General features: G+C 46.2%; 2 protein-coding genes across 4 annotated transcripts; one reads left to right on the plus strand and one right to left on the minus strand.

Moving 5' to 3' along the window:
• Nucleotides 1–1276: 1276 nt before the first annotated feature.
• PSMA7 (proteasome 20S subunit alpha 7) lies at nucleotides 1277–7360 on the minus strand. The gene is made up of 7 exons (XM_069952416.1): nucleotides 7183–7360; nucleotides 6113–6239; nucleotides 3025–3149; nucleotides 2701–2823; nucleotides 2383–2502; nucleotides 1974–2036; nucleotides 1277–1426 (listed from the first exon to the last, which is right to left on the minus strand). The coding sequence occupies exons 1-7, from the start codon at nucleotides 7276–7278 to the stop codon at nucleotides 1337–1339; spliced, it is 744 nt and encodes a 247-aa protein (XP_069808517.1). The 5' UTR covers nucleotides 7279–7360; the 3' UTR covers nucleotides 1277–1336.
• Nucleotides 7247–18114, plus strand: SS18L1 (SS18L1 subunit of BAF chromatin remodeling complex). Of its 3 annotated transcripts, none has more exons than XM_069952415.1 (11): nucleotides 7247–7378; nucleotides 11901–11977; nucleotides 12475–12559; nucleotides 14041–14185; nucleotides 14430–14627; nucleotides 14726–14890; nucleotides 15008–15109; nucleotides 15326–15418; nucleotides 15506–15634; nucleotides 15749–15876; nucleotides 17016–18114. In XM_069952415.1, the coding sequence occupies exons 2-11, from the start codon at nucleotides 11901–11903 to the stop codon at nucleotides 17040–17042; spliced, it is 1149 nt and encodes a 382-aa protein (XP_069808516.1). In that variant the 5' UTR covers nucleotides 7247–7378; the 3' UTR covers nucleotides 17043–18114. The 3 variants fall into 3 exon arrangements, with proteins under 3 accessions (XP_069808516.1, XP_069808514.1, XP_069808515.1); XM_069952413.1 differs by lacking the exon at nucleotides 7247–7378 and adding an exon at nucleotides 7769–7857; XM_069952414.1 differs by lacking the exon at nucleotides 7247–7378 and adding an exon at nucleotides 7769–7857 and having other exon boundaries at nucleotides 15509–15634.
• The last annotated feature ends 498 nt before the right edge of the window (nucleotides 18115–18612 follow it).

Below are 18612 nucleotides of genomic sequence, written 5' to 3' on the forward strand. Positions count from 1 at the left end.
TAGATTTTACTGTGTCCTTTCAACAAGAAGCATTGTAGTATGTAAGTATCCTGCGTCACCAAAAAGACCTAGTAGACTTTTTGCTGAATTGCAAAAAGTAAAGTTTTTGTTAGCCTACTGCCAGTGTCCCCTACACTTCAGTGTGTTGCAGAGCAGCTGCATGCAGGACATGAAGACTATTGCCAGCCACAAACCCTGATGTTCTCTTCCGTGGCCATCATTTGTAAACGTGCAGGCAAGACATCAAGAGGCCTGTCGCAATCCCCATTGTTCCCTACCGCCAGATGTAGAGCTGCACACAGTCTGCAGTTATCCTGCCGCCATACTGTGTGATATATATAATATATATACATCACAATCGTTCTATACAGGAGCTAGACCACTGCTTTAAGAGCAACAAGCTCAACCATGGGAGGGGAAAGAACAGCATATCAGGAGAAGACAAGTTTGCTTAATGTATTTGCAAAAATATTTAACTTGAATCCTACAAGTGTAACTGTTAGTTGAGATTGGAATAAGCCACAAACATAGCATGTATGGAGCTATAGATGTTGGTAGATATGCCATTGTACTTATGTAATGAATGGATTAAGGATTTTTAGCAACTAAGATGAACCCAGTACTGGGAAATTTGGAGGTTTCTCAGGACTGGATCCAGCTTTTCCAGGCACCTGGGAGGAGCAGCACTGAGTGGAGAAGACTTCAAAGCTCTGCAGCCTGAAGAGCGGAATGCAGATAGGAACAAAACCTTCGCTCATCTCTACTCAGGATTGCAGCTCTTACTGTAAACGAGTGTTTCTATTTCCTAGCAGCAAGTAGAATGCCTACAACTGGAGATTATATAAATATATATATAAGTGAATTTACAGTAGTAACTAAGCAAAGCAATTTCGGGCTGCAACTTGGTTGCCTGGAAAAGCTGGATGCATTCCTAGGTGAAGTTTCCCAGGACTGCATCCAGCTCTTCCAGGCACCTGAAGCAGAGTTCAATAGCAACTGTGGCGCTCCAAATACAGTGAAATAAAGCATGCTGTGTCCTTTAGGGAAATAAATCAACACCTTTTATCTTACATTTATAGTGCTACCGTTTGATGGATATTGACAGCTATAGGGATGATGCCGGTGTGATTGCATTTGCTTTTACACATACTAGAGATGAGCTCAAGTCAGATGGTTCATAGAAACCTAACCCGTTATTTACAGACAACAGCAGGAGGCTGCTGATCCTGCAATCTGCTGCAAGCCAAAAAGCAGACCGCAAGGCCTTACAGGAAAATAACAGAAAAAACATTTATTGTCGGACCGATTTACACAGTATATTGTCTAGAAGAATAAGTTATGTCTTCTTCTGTTTCTTCTTCTCGTTCTCTTCCTTCTCCTTTTCTATCTCAGCTACATATCTCTCAATCTCCTCCGGGCTCAGGATCTGGCGGGAAAGACAAAAAAATTTAAATCTATATTTCTGGGCTCAATACAACGATAACAGATGCAGAGAGACTCCAGCCATCTCCTGTGTCAGATAGCGGTAATGTTTCATTATTATTAACCACGGAGTGTCACCTGAATGGGACAGAGTTGCAATAACAGACACAGCCCACTGAGTGGTGCTTTATACAAGCCTCTTAAAGGGAATGTACCATCAGTCCTGGGCTGAAGCACTGGAGGCCGGCTGACCCACCCCCAGTGGGAGGAAACCTCTGCCCTTCTATGACACTGCTCCATTAGAATCAATGGAGCTGTATCATAAAGAGGCGGGGGTTATCTCCCACTGGGGGTGGGTCAGCCCAGGCCTGATGGTACATTCCCTTTAAAAGAGCACTCCAATAATTCTGATGCACTCTTACACCCAATGCAGTGTCTGACGGTCTCCTGGTCTTGCAGTGAACATAATGCAGTATCAGTTTTACCCATAGTTTTCCTTTAAGTTATTATCCTTATGTTAAATACAAGTCCCAATATGTATCATGTTTTACCTTTAGAGGCTGATCTCTCCTCATGACTGCCAGTTCAATATTTTTACCTCCAGACTGAACAACCTAAAAAGATTAAATATAGAATTATTAGTACACAGAGATACTGGGACTGTAATAGGACATTATAGAAACTATAAGGTTCCTGGTGTCATAGTGACACAGGGATAATGCAGGCACACGGGCTGTTTGTCCCCACAAATGGTTGGTGGTCGCATAGGGACAGGATGTAGTGAGGATAAGGTGCCTCCATTCTCAGGATTAGTGAGGGTCTCAGAGGTCAGAACCCCAGCAATCGGCTTGTAATCCTCTATGGAAATACTCCTGTAAGTCCCACATCTGCATGAACACCATAACTCCCATTCATGTCAATGCAACCAAGCTCATTCCCATTTTATCCCCAGATACTCACTTCCAGCAGAGCCTTAATAACCAGCTTTATGGTCAGGTCATCTGTCTCGATGGCTTCATCTGTGTAGTGTTTCTCCAGGAACTCACGGACAGACTTGGCTCCTCTGCCAATGGCGTTGGCCTGTTAGGTGATAGAGCAGAACCTGATGAAGTTTTGGCCCCTTACTGAGGTCAGTGGTCTTTAACCAGGGGCTCCCTAGCTGCTGCAACACTACAACTCTTGGCATGCTGGGAGTTGTAGCTCAGTAACAGCTGGTGAGCCTCCCATTGGAAGACCACTGACCTAAGGTAACCCTCATGAACTGGCTGACTTACTCACCTTCCATGCATGGTAAGTGCCTGAAGGATCAGTCTGGTAGAGACGCGGAGTCCCATCAAAGTCAAATCCCACGATCAGGGCGGAAATTCCAAAGGGCCGACGACCATTGCTCTGAGTATAACGCTAGAGAATACAGAGGTAGTGAGTTGCTTTGTTTTTTTTTCTGGTCTTGAAACATTGTGCAAAACCACAACTCCCATCATGCCGTGACAGCTAAATCTTTGGCTCTGGCTGTCCAGGCATGATGGGAAATGTAGTATTGCAACAGCTGAAGGGCCGCAGTTTGGAGACCCATGCATTACACATTACTCAAACCCCCCTTACCTGCTTCAAGCTGGCGATGTACCGTGTGATGTACTCCACCGTCACCGGATCCTCTACTGTCAGTCTGTGGCTCTGACACTCCACGCGGGCGCGATTTATTACAATGCGCGCATCTGCCGTGAGTCCTGGAGGGATAGATTGGGTTTTGTTATTCACTATATCTACTTTAGCCAAACAGTTGCTTTCTTCCAAAAACAGCACCACCCTTTTTCACAGGCTATGTCCGGTAGAAACATAGAGGATTGTCGGCAGAAAAAGACCACTGGGTCCATCCAGTCTGCCCTATTAGTATTTCCCTTCTTATTATCCTAGGATAGATATACGTTTATCCCAGGCAGGTTTACATTCTGTTATGATAGATTTACCTACCACCTCTGCTGGAAGTTTATTCCAATTATCTACTACTCTTTCAGTAAAGTAATATTTTCTCATGTAGCTTCTGATCTTTCCCCTAACTAACCTCTCACTGTGTCCTCTTGTTCTTAAATTCAGTTTTTTTACTAAAATCACTTCCCTCCTGAACCTTATTTAGTCCTTTAACATATTTAGGGTCCATTTACACAGAAATATTATCTGATTTGAAGCCAGAGCCAGGAACGGACTATAAACAGAGATCAGATCATAAAGGAAAGACTCTCCTTTTCAGATCCATTCCTGACTTTGGCTTCAAATCTTTCGCAGATAGTCTGTTAGATAATCTGTCCGTGTAAATGTACCCTTAAATGTTTCAATCATGTTCCCCCTTTCCCTTCTTTCCTCCAGACTATACAGATTCAAATCCTTAATCTTTCCTGATATGTTTTATGCCTGACACTCCATTTTTGTAGCTCATCTTTGCACCTGTTCTATCCAGGGCTGTGGAGTCGGAGTCATAGATCGGAACTAGTTTTGGCTGGAGTCAGAGAAAATGTACTGACTCCGACTCCAGCTTTAAAAAAAAATCTTTGAACAATTTAAAATTTAGTTTTGATATGAATTTTATAAGTTTTGCTCATGAATATATATTATGAGCAACATTCTAGTAGGACACTGGCCCTATTACATAAGGGTGGTCGGGGAAAAGTTGTCTGTCAGTTTGTTTCTGAGCTGGAAGAGTCCATTGTGTGGGGGAGATCTGTGCTGGTCTTTTCCTGGATGCTGGATGACTGTATATGAGCAGCAGTGTAATATGAAGATATCCTGTGTAATATAGAGGAGGAGGAGAAGGCATAAGTAGTGTAGCAGTAACCTCTGTCCTCAATGTGGTGTTTTTCTTCAGTGTTTTATGGCTGAAGCTCTGTGTATGTGTGTATGCTATGGCTGCAGCTCTGTGTATGTGTGTATGCTATGACTGCAGCAGGCTGTGTGTGTGTGTGTGTGTGTGTCCCAACACCCACAGTGACCCCTCTATATCACAGGTATCTGGCATAGTTAGCAGTGTGTCTTTAATTATGGTGAATATTTAGTTAGAAACATAGAAGACTGTCAGCAGGAAAAGACCACCTGCTCCATCTAGTCTAGTTGTGAGTTGTTCAGGACATGGAGGCTGGAGACTGGCTGCATCCACTGCACACACAGGAGAAGCTGCTTTATATCTTTCCTTATTCCCTCAGAAGTATCATGTAGGACATTAGGAAGAAGCTGCTGAGCCAGTGTGATAAATAACTCCCCTGGTATCTGACCGGCCATTTATGAAGGAGCAGGAGTCGGGGCTGCGGCTTACTGACTCCACAGCCCTAGTTCTATCTTCTCAATATTTTTTGTAGGTGAGGTCTCCAGTATTCCAGAGCTCAGGCCAGGTAAATGACAATACTTTCTTTCAGACAAAAACACCTCCTGGGTGTGACACAATGTTTAAGTTATGGCGACTGAACGTTTCAAGCGTGTTATATGACTCTAGAAAAAGCAACAGATACGGTTCCGAAACACGTTGGGTCTTTTTAATAAACTTTTACAGTTTTATATTATTCATCTGGTCACCATTAGTCGGACCTTCGCCTGGATCCCCGTTGTTGGAGTTTAGTGGTGTTTTCCTATGTATATTGGTGTGGCGTTGTAAGTTGTTTTACTAATCCTGTATAAGCCTTTTAAATAATGTGAACCTGAAGTCATCTCCTGCTGCCTTTGTGTCTCCATTTAGTGGTATAAGGGCAGCAGCATTGACTTCAAGGGAACTAGAGATGAGCGAACCTCCAGCATGCTCGAGTCCATCAGAACCCGAACTTTCGGCATTTGATTAGCTGGGGCTGCTGAAGTTGGATAAAGCCCTAAGGCTATGTGGAAAACATGGATATAGTCATTGGCTGTATCCATGTTTTCCAGACAACCTTAGAGCTTTATCCAAGTTCAGCAGCCCCAGCTAATCAAATGCCAAACGTCCGGGTTCGGATCAACTCAAACCCGAACCGCTCATCTCTAAAGGGAACCAATCAGCCCAGTTGGGCTGATATGGATCCCAATTGGAGCGCTGTATAAAGCTCCTGCAGCAGCTGTGGCATGTACCGGCAGCGGCCACAGCAGGAGCTTTATACCGGAGAAAAAAAAAGTTTTATTCTCTGGGCGTGTGACAGACACGGGTGGGGAAGAAGTCATCTGGGTGGCTCCCCGCCTGTGTCTAGTCACGGCGCTCTGCCTGTCAGCACGCTCCGCAGGATGATTGACAGGCAGAGAGGCCAGTAATGGACCTCTTTGCCTGTCAATCATCCCCTCAGAGTGCGGTGACCAGAAACAGGCAGGGAGTCGCCCAGATGAATACTTCCCCGTCCGTGTCTGTCACGCGCCTGGAGAAAAAAATGTTTTTTTCTCAGGTATAAAGCTCCTGCTGTGGCCGTTGCCGGTACGTGCCGCAGCTGCTGCAGGAGCTTTATACAGCGCTCCTGGGAACCATTTCAGCCCAATTGGTCTGATTGGTTCCCTTTCAGTGCTTTTCTATTGGGGGGGGTTACATGACAAGTCATGGTTGTACTTTTTCCAGCTTTCCAAGTCATCCAGAACAATTTCACTACAGGGGCTGAGCACAATTTGTGGTAATGCGTGATAACAATGTTACCATAATGCGCAGGGCGACCATATTACCCCCCATCATTACATGGAACCCATTCACATTTACCAGCAAAAGCCATGAAGACGTTCTCATCCAGAGCACAGATCTTCCGCACTGTCCGCTCATCCTGAAGCTTGGCTACAGATTTCTTCTCCACGCCGAGCACCACAATCTCTTTTCCTCGTACTCCAACCTAAACCAGATGGAGCACAAAGTCACACTTAAAGGCTTTTAAAAAAAAAAAACATAGTTGTGCTGTGCACCACACTGGTCCTCAGGTTGTGGTAGATACTGCACCTTCACAGGAGCAAGGCCAAACCTATGGGCGGCGTGGCACTGGTTCTTGAAGAAAGCAGCTATGTTCTTCTAATCCAGAGCAAACATTCTAAATTCAGGGAACCCACATACACATTTAGTATGGGGTGGGTGGGGACTCCTGTACTAAGCTTAAAGGGGTACACCTTCCCATCAAATTAACTAACATCACTTACTTCTATTTAAAAATCTCCAGTCTTCCTGTACTTATCAGCTGTTGTATGTCCTGCAGGAAGTGGTGTATTCTTTCCAGTCTGACACAGTGCTCTCTGCTGCCATCTCTGTCCATGTCAGGAACTGTCCAGAGCAGGTGAGGTTTTCTATTGGGATTTTCTCCAGCTCTGGACAGTTCCTGACACAGAGAGAGATGGCAGCAGATAGCACTGTGTCAGAGAGAATAAACCACTTCATGCAGGACATACAGCAGCTGATAAGTAATGGAATCAGATTTCTATATAATTTTTTGCTGTGGGAGTATATGGGAGAGGAGGAAAGCTGCCTATACAGAGAACACTGATGTATAACAAGGAGGGCACTGGGATATGGCTGCCCCCTAGCACTGTGTCTATCCCAGTGTAACCAGTGGCTGCCCAGTCAATGCCCTCTGACCCCAATCTATGGCCATCCACTATAGGGGGCACCACCAGAAGCCACACACCCCAGATGTAATGCAAGCCCACCACTAAGGGGGTCTCCTTTATACCCCCTATCCCTCGGGGTGCCCTTGTATCAGGGCAGTGACCCCACTAACACCTCGCTCCCCCGTGCCCCCCCCCCCCCAGCTCGCCACAATGCCCGCCCGAGGCACGAGCGATCCTCACCGCGGTAGATCCTTTCTTTACGGCCTCCTGGGCATATTCCACCTGGAAGAGATGCCCGTCCGGGGAGAAGACGGTGATGGCCCGGTCATAGCTCATGTTCACAACGGAGTCCAAGCGCTCACAAACCGAAAGCTACTGAAAACAGCGCACTCATCCACCTCCTATTCAAGAAGCCGACTTACCCTCCCTGCCTAACGTAAGAGTACAGCCTATCCACTACTTTACGCTACGTAATCAGCGTAGCTAAGCTCCACCCCCGGGAACCTACGCTACCCGGTGCTTTAGACAGGAAACCCGGCTTGTGGAATGTACCACTTTTCGCCAGGGGGGGGGATGAAATGAAATCTTCTCCCTATCTAGTTCTTACAGAGAAAGATATTCTATATTATGTTTTGTTGTTATTGTTAATTATACATCTATACAAATAAACAATATCCAAATGGTTTAAGGCTTATGAGAAAACAAACGGGCCGCTCCATTGGTGCCCACTCCCCCTGTCTGCTGCATAGAATAAGCATCCTCTGGCTAGTAATAGGGTGCAGATATTAAGAATATCTGTAATTATTTATCCAGGATCAGACAGACACAGGGGCACAGGGGGGCATCATGTCTGTGGCCTTTGCTTCAGCCAGACCCAGAGGGAAAGGAGAAGTCACCCAGCAAACTATACAGAAGGTAAATCATCTGCAAGAGGAGGGGGGGCTGATGGCACCAGGTTTATTCTAAGGAGGGGGAGGGGGAAATTCCTCATGTGTCATGTATAGTGTGGGGAAGATGCAAGAGTACCAGCTGCTGCCATGTCACTGACTGGCATCCATGCAATTATATATATATATATATATATATATATATATAGTGTATCAATCATTCAGAGGGATGCAGGGATTTGTAGGGGCTCCTGCTGATCTGCTGTCCTCCAAGATGTCATTTGCCTCCATGATGACAGAAAGAACAAGATGCATCCTTAAGTACCTTCATCCTCATGTCTGGATTAGGGAGGAGGGCTGTGAGGATGTCAGCCTACATATCACCATTGTCTGTCAGCTTCTTCTTCTTCCTCTCATTGCTGATACATAATGACCTGATAATAGGTGACTACTTTAAATCTGCATTTATGTTTAGGGGTTGCATGCATAGGAGATGGAGGAGGAGGAGGAGGATGCATCTGCCCTGTAAGATATTGCACAGTTATACATGGTGAAGTTTTTACTTGCAATGCAAATATTTGTTTCCTATGGAAATGTCATTGTGTCGATAGTATATACCAGGGTTCCTGAACCTGCGGCTTTTTTCGGATGTTGCAGAACTACAACTCCCAGCATGCCCAATGCTTTATGGAGTGTAACTATTACTATTGCAGGATGTCAGGGCATGCTGGGAGTTGTAGTTTTGAAAAAGCTGAAGGGATTCAGGTTGGGCTTGGACTTCAATACTCTATGGCAGGGATGGGGAACTTTCGGCCCTCTGGCTGTTGCAAAACTACAACTCCCATCATGCCTGGACAGCCGAATTGTAGTTTTGCAAAAGCTGAAGGGTTACAGGATTGGCTTGGACTTCAATACTCGATCCCAGGGATGGGGAACCTTCGGCCCTCCAGCTGTTGCAAAACTACAACTCCCATCATGCCTGGACAGCCAACGGCTGTCCAGGCATGATGGGAGTTGTAGTTTTGCAACAGCTGGAGGGCCGAAGGTTCCCCATCCCTGCTCTCTGGAGTGCAACTATTTCTGGGCTTTATAGTTTTGTAACAACTGGAGAATCCCAGGTTTGGAGTACAGCTATTAGGCAGTCTGTCAGGACATGCTGGGAGTTGTAGTCTTTTCTTTGGATCTCTTTGGATCTACTTTCAGCTCTGGTGAAATGAAAGCTGAGCTGTGATTGGTTGCTGGGGCAGTTACACCAAGGGATATTGTGCACTCTTTGATAAATCTCCAATGTGTGATCCTCCTGCTGACATGAAACTACAACTCCCAGCATGATATTTGTTGTAGTCTCACCTGTAGAATGCCCGCCCACTGGTGTAAGGTTGAATTCACATATAGCAGAGATTGCAGTAGCTGAACATCTGAATGGGTTTATTGCAGCAGGTGCATAGATACAGTAGAATGCAACAGTGTCAATTCACATGAACACGTTGGTAAATGCAAAGCCCCGCTTCAGCTTGGGACACTTGCAAAAGGAGTTTTATCCCAGAAATCACCTGTTGGAAACAACCTGCCGAGGACGAGCTGGGAGCTATTGATCCTCTTGAGCCATATCTGTAACCACAGTTCAATCTAAGTTGTCTACTTAGTTACTATTGATTATATGTAGGGTAGGCAATTGTAGAATGGCGATCATGTAACAGCAACAACTCTGAGGGATGTCAGTGGTGCCGACCGGCTTTGTTGCCCCAGCCCATGATTGGCACCCATGGCACGCAGCACCCAGGGCACATGTCTGGCTTCTCCCCTTACCTATGGCCCTGGTGTAGCCTGCAGCAACCAGTCACATTTGGTTGGTTATAAGGGGATATTATACCAGTTTTCCTGGAAACATCTCCAGATTCCCTACATGGAATTGAAAATATGTGGAAACTAATAAAATAAAATATAGTATGACCCTATTTGCCACTATTGTGAGACTTGATATCCTTTGATACTATGTTGGTAGTATCTGCCTCTATGTCGTCATACATGTGAGACCATGTGGATTTTCTCCCTTCAGCTGCAGGAGTTGTTTCAATGGAGATATTAGTGCTGCCAGGGAAAGACGTCACCCATCGTAATATAGACTATAGGGTGGTGTTTTATAACCTGGGGCTCTGCTACTATTGCAGGGATACATCTCCCATGGCTTTTTTTTTTTTTTAACTTTGGTAAGCCACAGGTTGGAATTTAGTGCTCTCTGCAGTGCAGGTATTGATGCAGAATGCCAGGGCATGATGGGAGTTGTTGTTTTACAGCAGCTGGATTGCCACAGGTTGCGATCCAGTGCTCTGTGAGGTACTATTACTGCAGGCTGTGAGGGCATGCTGGGAGTTATACTTTGTAATATGTTGTGGGAGACCTATATAAGGTGTCTATATGTATACTGAGTCCAAATAAAGCCTGAGTACCTGGCATAATTGAGAGGACCTGGTGCCAAACTGAGCCCAGATAAAACCTAACAGTGCATAGTGCCATATTGTGCCCAAAGAGATCCTAACTATACCAAGTGCTATACTAAGCCTATGTAAAACCTAACAGTGCCTAGTGCTATACTGTGCCCAGATAAAGCCTTACTATGCCAAGTGCCATACTGAGCCTATGTAAAACCAAACAGTGCCTAGTGCTATACTGTGGCCAGATAAACCCTAACAGTGCCTAGTGCCATACTGTCCCCAGATAAAACCTAACAGTGCCTATTTGCATAATAAATAAATCTTTCCAGTGCCTAATGTCATATTTAACCCAGATATAGCTGAAGAGTTCCTGGTGCAATACTGAGTCCAGATATAGCCGAAGAGTGCCTGCTGCAATACTGAGTCCAGATATAGCCGAAGAGTGCCTGCTGCCATACTGAGCCAAGATATAGCCGAAGAGTGCCTGGTGTCATACTGAGCCCAGATATAGCCGAAGAGTGCCTGCTGCCATACTGAGCCAAGATATAGCCGAAGAGTGCCTGCTGCCATACTGAGCCAAGATATAGCCGAAGAGTGCCTGGTGTCATACTGAGCCCAGATATAGCCGAAGAGTGCCTGCTGCAATACTGAGCCCAGATGTAGCCGAAGAGTGCCTGGTGTCATACTGAGCCCAGATATAGCTGAAGAGTGCCTGGTGCAATACTGAGCCCAGATGTAGCCGAAGAGTGCCTGGTGCAATACTGAGTCCAGATATAGCCGAAGAGTGCCTGGTGCAATACTGAGCCCAGATATAGCCGAAGAGTGCCTGGTGCAATACTGAGCCCAGATGTAGCCGAAGAGTGCCTGGTGCAATACTGAGCCCAGATGTAGCCGAAGAGTGCCTGGTGCCATACTGAGCCCAGATATAGCCGAAGAGTGCCTGGTGCAATACTGAGTCCAGATATAGCTGAAGAGTGCCTGGTGCAATACTGAGTTCAGATATAGCCGAAGAGTGCCTGGTGCAATACTGAGTCCAGATATAGCTGAAGAGTGCCTGGTGTCATACTGAGTCCAGATATAGCCGAAGAGTGCCTGGTGTCATACTGAGCCCAGATATATCCGAAGAGTGCCTGGTGCAATACTGAGCCCAGATATATTCGAAGAGTGCCTGGTGCCATACTGAGTCCAGATATAGCCGAAGAGTGCCTGGTGTAATACTGAGTCCAGATATAGCCGAAGAGTGCCTGGTGTAATACTGAGCCCAGATAATAGCCGAAGAGTGGCTGGTGCCATACTGAGCCCAGATATAGCCGAAGAGTGGCTGGTGCAATACTGAGCCCAGATATAGCCGAAGAGTGCCTGGTGTCATACTGAGCCCAGATAAAAGAACAAAAAAAATGCATAATGTTATACTTTTAAAATAAATCCTTCAAGTGCCTAATGTCATACTGAGCCCAGATATAGCCGAAGAGTGCCTGGTGCCATACTGAGCCCAGATATAGCCGAAGAGTGCCTGGTGCCATACTGAGCCCAGATATAGCCGAAGAGTGCCTGGTGCCATACTGAGCCCAGAGTACCTACCAGACAATGAGCCCAGAGTATGCAGACAATTACTTTGTGATTTTTTTTTTGCTAGATGCTGGATGAGAACCACCACCTGATCCAGTGCATAATGGATTACCAGAGTAAGGGGAAGACGGCAGAGTGCACACAGTAAGTACAACCAGACGCTTCTAGGATTCACATGCGGCAGATTTGTGCAAGTGAAAATCAGCTCCATTCATCTTTTAGCGGTTGTTTTAGGGACACACACATGGTATTCTGCAAGCTTCATTGAGATATAAGGAACAGCCCCATATATAAATTCTGCCTGAGGCTATGTTCCCAAGCAGTATTTTGCTCAGTATCATTTCAACCAAAACCAGGAGTGGATTGAAAACACAGAAAGGCTATGTTCACACAATGTTGAAATTTAGTGGATGGCAATGTGTGAACATAGCCTTTTTGTGTTTTCAATCCACTCCTGGTTTTGGTTGAAAAATACTGAGCAAAAATACTGTTTGGTAGCATAACCTAAAGGAGCATTAAACTTAGAAGTGTGTGATAGAGGATATTCTTATCTTCTGTGCCTTGTGACACCAGGAGAAGGTTGCTTTCCCTGTAGGGTCATGTATTGTGCTGTATGTCATCTCTTTGGCTATTTCTTGCAGATATCAGCAGATCCTGCACAGAAATCTGGTGTATCTGGCAACCATAGCTGATTCCAATCAGAATATGCAATCTCTGCTGCCTGCGGTGAGTATGGATGTCCACATCCAGGTTAAGGCATCTTCCTTCTCTGTCCTATAATAAGTAGAGTTGTGATCGTTGCACAAATTTCTCTACATGTCTTAAAGTCATGGTTAGTGTAATAAGCATCTGACATGTCGAAAGTTTTGATTATTTGGGGTCCTGGTGCCAGGGAAGCACTCAGCTAAGCACTCTACCCGTCTCACTTGTCACTGCACATGTTGAGTTCCATAGTAAGTCTGTCACCAATCTGAACCATTGACATGACAAAAGTTTTTTTTTAAAGTGACATTATCCTAAGTCATTTCCTTCCCAAGCAGTTGGGGCAACTACGGCCAGCGTAACGCCAGGTTAAAATAGTGCATTTCTTCTGCATTTACTCTTATTGCACACCCAGTAGTCAAATCATTACTCTTGTATTGCTTTTCGCTGTTATGTCTGTCCGGCAGTAATATTTGCATGCAGGTGTCTGATCTTTAGAGGGTTTTCCATCTCTATGCAAATTACTACATAATGAAAAGTTCTTCAGCTTTTTAGTACACTTCAATTCTTCACTATTTTCAAGATTTCTCGCTTGCCGACAGTGAATAGAAACATTCTTCCGCTGTGATTATGCCCAGCTAACATGAGTGTGCATTGCGTAAGCTGGATACCATCAGCAATGTAAGCATTAAAGTTACTATTCACCAACAGCAGTAACAGATTTTTTTTGTTATCCAGTAAAACAACAGCATAGGGCAGCTATGTGTAGTGGAGGGGATGTCACATGATTTCTATTTTGGGAGGATTCCTGGGGCCCCATAGTAAAAAAAAAAACTGTAGCCCCTCCCCCCCCCCCCCAACACAAAGCGTATATATATATATATATTTTAGTGATGTGACCAGAATCTTACCCGCCACTACAAAAGTGATTGGAATAGCAGAGAGCCAATCGCTGCTTGCTCTGTCAGTCCACTGTAAGGCCCATTAGGAGCCCTTATGGTTAAATACATAGGTGCAGGAGAACTACCTTCTGCTTAACCCCATATATACTGAAGTGTGTGTAAGTGACTCTAACCTCACTTACATGCTGCAACACAAAAAAAAGACACACAACACAATGCAGAAGGATGCAGGACACTTTCCTGAACATCCCCAGGCCCCCCTCCCCCACAGGCCCCATAGCAACTGCCTACCCTGCCTCTTTGGTAGCTACGCCACTGTCCAGGCATATGTTACGTCTAGATTCCAGACTGATAGGCCGTATACTATAGTATCAAGCCTACAGCTGGGTAACATTAGATTGCATGGGTTTGCAGCCTCTGTATACATGTTCCCACTTACTGACAGCAATCAGAGATCTTAAAAATAGAGAGAAATTATAAAGGAGGGCATACTGGAAATTGTAGCTTTTCCACAGGCTGGGGAACACTGCCCAGTAAGTACCCCTCATGTGCCATTCTGATCCTGTAGTACGTGCGCATAAAATGACCTCGTTTTATTTGCAGCCCCCGACACAGAGCATGAACCTGGGCCCCGGAGGGTTGAGTCAGACCGGTCCCAGCCAGAGCCTTCACTCCCAGGGCAATCTGAGCGACGCCCTCGGTGCCACCCTGCCACCCTCCTCCCTCATTCAGAGCCAGATCAGTAACGGTGAGGCTTCTCTCTGATGCGTTACTGTTGCCTAGCAACAGAGGAGCGGGTGCTAAGTGTGTTTGACGCCCCAGCTGACAGAGACGCCTGGCAGGGGTCCTGAGGACGCTGCTGTGTCCTTGTACAGATGAGTGACTGCTCTGATGTGTCTGTGCTTTATCTTCTGATTGATCGGGATGTATTTTTCTGTTTCTTGGTCTGCACTGGACATCTCACTTTTCTCTTTCATTTCTTCTTGCAATAGGCCCCAACCATGTGACCATGCAGCAGTCCGGTCAGACCACCATGCCCACCACCAGTATGAGCATGGCAGTCAGCTCTCATGGCACCGCTCCCGGGTATAGCCACGCCGTGTCCAGCTCACAGAACATGCCAATGCAGAGCCAGAGCAGCATAGGGAACTACGTGTCCAGGGCCAACATCAACATGCCGACAAACCCGGGTGAGTGGAGCCCAACACCCTGCATTGTAATAGATAGATATGATAAATAAACAGGTTCCTTCCTTTGTCACGCTCGGTTCTCCTCTCTCTGTCAACAGTCTCTATGATGCACCAACAAGCCGCCAGTTCCCATTACACCACAGCACAGGGAGGCGGACAGCATTACCAGGGACAGTCCTCAATCTCCATCATGAGCCAGAGTAACCAAGGAACCAGCATGATGGGTCAGAGGCCCCTGGGTCCCTACAGATCAACGCAACAAGGTGAAGTATTGTCCATGTCATACCAAGTATTGCCATTAGGGGGCATGTGCGTGTCATTGTTTGCACCTATGATATGTTATCAATTGCTAATAGGCTTTCTCCTCTGGCTGTATTTAGGCTCGGCTCAGCAGTATCTGGGTCAGGAGGAGTACTACAGCGAGCAGTACGCACACAGCCAGAGCTCCTCTGAGTCTATGGGCCAGCAGTATTACACAGATGGTACGTGTCATCTTCCTTTTTAGAGTCACATGTGCTTAGAGGGGAGTTCCATTATCTGGCATGTTACTTACATTTAGTCTACAAATGCCAGTCAGCTCTTATAGTTATGCTCTGTTCTGTGCATATATTGCATAGGACATCACAACCCCAGAGGGGAATACCTCTTCAATACCTTAGGGTCGCCATACACCCTTTCACCACTGTTCTCTAATCTAGGGCACAGTGACTACTCTTACCAGCAGTCATCGTATGGTGAGCAGAGCTATGACCGGACGTTCGATGACTCCTCACAGCACTACTATGAAGGAGGTCAGGAAATGCATTGTGGTGGGTAAAACCATAGCGCTATACTGTGCAGAGGTGTTTTGTGGCTAACATCCACCATCCATTATATAGCAGGAAACACCCAGTACAGCCAGCAGCAGAGTGGATACCAGCAGGGGACCGGTCAGCAACAGGCGTACTCCCAGCAGCAGCAGTACTCCAACCAACAGAACTACCCCGGGCAGCAACAGCAGGGATACGGTAAGTGGGGACAGGGTATACAGGGGTATACTGGATACATGTCAGGAACCAGCATACCCCACCTGTTGCAAAACTACAACTCCCAACATTCCAATAATTTGTTCTTCATTCCAGTCCCAGCACAGGGCTCATCCACACAGTATTCGACCTACCAGCAAGGCCAGAGCCAACCCTACTCCAGCTACCGGGCACCACAGAGCGCGTCATCCGCCCAGCAACAGAGGCCTTATGGCTACGAGCAGGTAGTATACTCCTAGTAGTGGCATATCTAAATGTCTTTACCCCTATCAGGATCTATTCTGCATCCTGCCTCACAGTTTTCCACATTCCAAGTGAGTGGGAAAAGCAATGGTTGACTTCAAGAAGTTCTGCGGTTTCCTGAAGAACTGATCTCCAGAAAGGGATAAAGATCAGTGTAATCCTAATCCTGTCCATGCTTGACTGGGCTTAGCTCACTAAGGAGGTGTATTACAGATTGAATAGTGGGGGAGAGTCCTGCTGCAGTAAGCTGCCACCTAGTCAGACCTAGTCAGTGCGTTGTCTCCTCAGCCATTGTAAGATACTGATTTTTGGTGAGACATATGCCAGTCCTTGAATTCATTTCTGACATCTACATAAAGGTTGAGTCTATTTCTTAAGAAGCTCTCCAGTTTTTTTTTTTCTTTGCTTATATAATGTCACTAGGCCCACAGCACTCCCTGTTCCATCCCAGACCAGCTGCATTTCATTACTGTAAATGCATCATGTGATCATCACCCTGACCCACAGAAAATCCCAGTGTTAATGTGTCCAAGGGAGTGGTCAGCTGACTTCCTGTAGACTACATAGAAAGTAGTATGACCCTGCGCTCCCTTAATTGGTGTAGACTGAATGGTTATATTAACTGCATTCGACTTTCCATTCAGTGCTGATTGTGCCATCCTTTTATTTGTTTATGAAAGTATACCCATATATGAGTATTACCTGTCTGGACTCCACCAGCCAGCCAGGTGATCTGTTTGCAGACCTGCAGGCTCCACCCACTCTCTCTGCAAAGCCAGAGGCCTGATGGGAAATGTAGGCAGCATTAGGAAATCATTTTAGGGGCAAATACAAACCAAGTTGGCTGAAAACCCAGGTAAGCCACAGACATACACCCTTACGTTGTTTTCCAATAAAAGCCAAAGCTGCACTATATAGGCAAAATAAAACTTGGAGTGCTTCTTCAATTGAAAGGATTGAGTAAAGAATAACTGTGGGTGTAATGAGCAAATATTTATTTTGTTGGCTGCCAACCCCCCACCCCCGCTCGAACCTCCATATTGGATCATGCTTGTTCAGTTTTCCATCTCCCTATAGACCTAAGATACCAACCCCTGTGTCTGTATTTCTCTCCCTACAGGGTCAGTATGGAAACTACCAGCAATAAGTAAATGTTGTGAGTATGGCCCCCCTGCTCTGTGGTCGGGAGAACTTTGTATGATACCTGACTCAGCTTCTTGCCACAATTACGGATTCTGAGATTCCCAAGATCGGCGATGGAGCCTCTAAGACCATCCAAGGAAAGGATTAGAAAGCAAGGAATCAGATTTGTGACATTCCAGCCACTATGTGACATAACCCGGCTAGATTATCTTCCAGTTTTAATACTGAGCCACACTGGCTGGGGGTCCAACTCTCAAGGCCCTGCTGATCAGCAGAATGAGGGGACACAAGCAGAGTGACTATAATGAGGGCTGGACTTAGTACCGCAGCTCAGTCAACTTATATGTTATCGAGCTGCAATACCAGGTACAGCCACTCTTCTATATAGGGCGCTGCGTCTTATAAACAACAATGGCGGTCGTGTGTTGCCCCTTGATTTTGATAAAACATTAAAGGAGTACTCCAGGCACCCCCTGTAAAATCTAAACTCCTCACACACTGGGGGATGGTTACTGGCTTCCTCTCTGTCACATTTCTTCCCACTCTGGCTGCTCTTGCTGCCCCCTGCACTGTTCTCTGTTGCTGCTGATTACATCTCCAGCTTCCTCTTTGGACCAGGGTCTGTGTGCTGCATATTCCTACAGTCCCCACAATGCCTTGTTTCCCTGGCCTGCCTCTGTAAACCTCCCACCCACAAACATGGCCACAACCCCGCCCCCCATCCCTAGCTCCTCTATTCCCTGCCTCCCTCCATCTATTCCCCTCCCACTGCACAGCTTAGTCCCCTACACAAGCAGTAATGGTAAATACTGACAACCCAGCCCCCTTATTTGGGTGTCCAGTGAATAAAAACTGCAGCCACCATTGTCTACTTTTAATATGGCATGATGCTGAGGGTTGTGGTTGTGCAATCTGGAGGTGCACAGCTTGAAAAATTACTACCAGCATCTTGTCCAAGAGACAATGATGGTGGTAGTAGTTCTGGAAGCTGTGCAACTCCAGCTTGCACACATACAACCCCCACCATCATGCCATGCTGATACTTGATGGTGATTGTGCTTATGAAGCAGAGGAGACCTCGGACACCAGATTCAGCTATAACACATAGTCCAGCAGCTGACAGCAAGCAGCAACATCTTTCAGGAGCTTGAACTCGGCCAGGATCTTCCAGGGAGCATTGAAACAAACCCTTTCAGCTCCAGAAAGATGTTGCTGCTTGCTGTCAGCTGCTGGACTATGAGTTATAGCTGAATCTGGTGTCTGAGGTCTCCTCTGCTTCTCAGTCATTCTGGAGGAGAATCATGTAGCATCAGACACCAGTGATCTCCTAGCAGGCATCTGGCATTGAAAGGGTGCCAAATGCCTCCTACTAGATCTGTGACATCTGATGCTGCAAGCAGCTGCTGATCTCCAGGAGACTGAGATTGTGCAGAGGAGGGAGCCCGACAGATAATATAGTATGTATTGTAAAACTGGGCGGGCAGAGGAGGAGTGGGGCGGGAGGAGGAGGAGTGGGGCAGGAGGAGGAGGAGTGGGGCGGGCGGAGGAGGAGTGGAGCGGGCAGAGGAGGAGTG

This window comes from Dendropsophus ebraccatus, chromosome 14 (genome assembly GCF_027789765.1).
Source record: "Dendropsophus ebraccatus isolate aDenEbr1 chromosome 14, aDenEbr1.pat, whole genome shotgun sequence".
Lineage (NCBI taxonomy): Eukaryota > Metazoa > Chordata > Amphibia > Anura > Hylidae > Dendropsophus > Dendropsophus ebraccatus.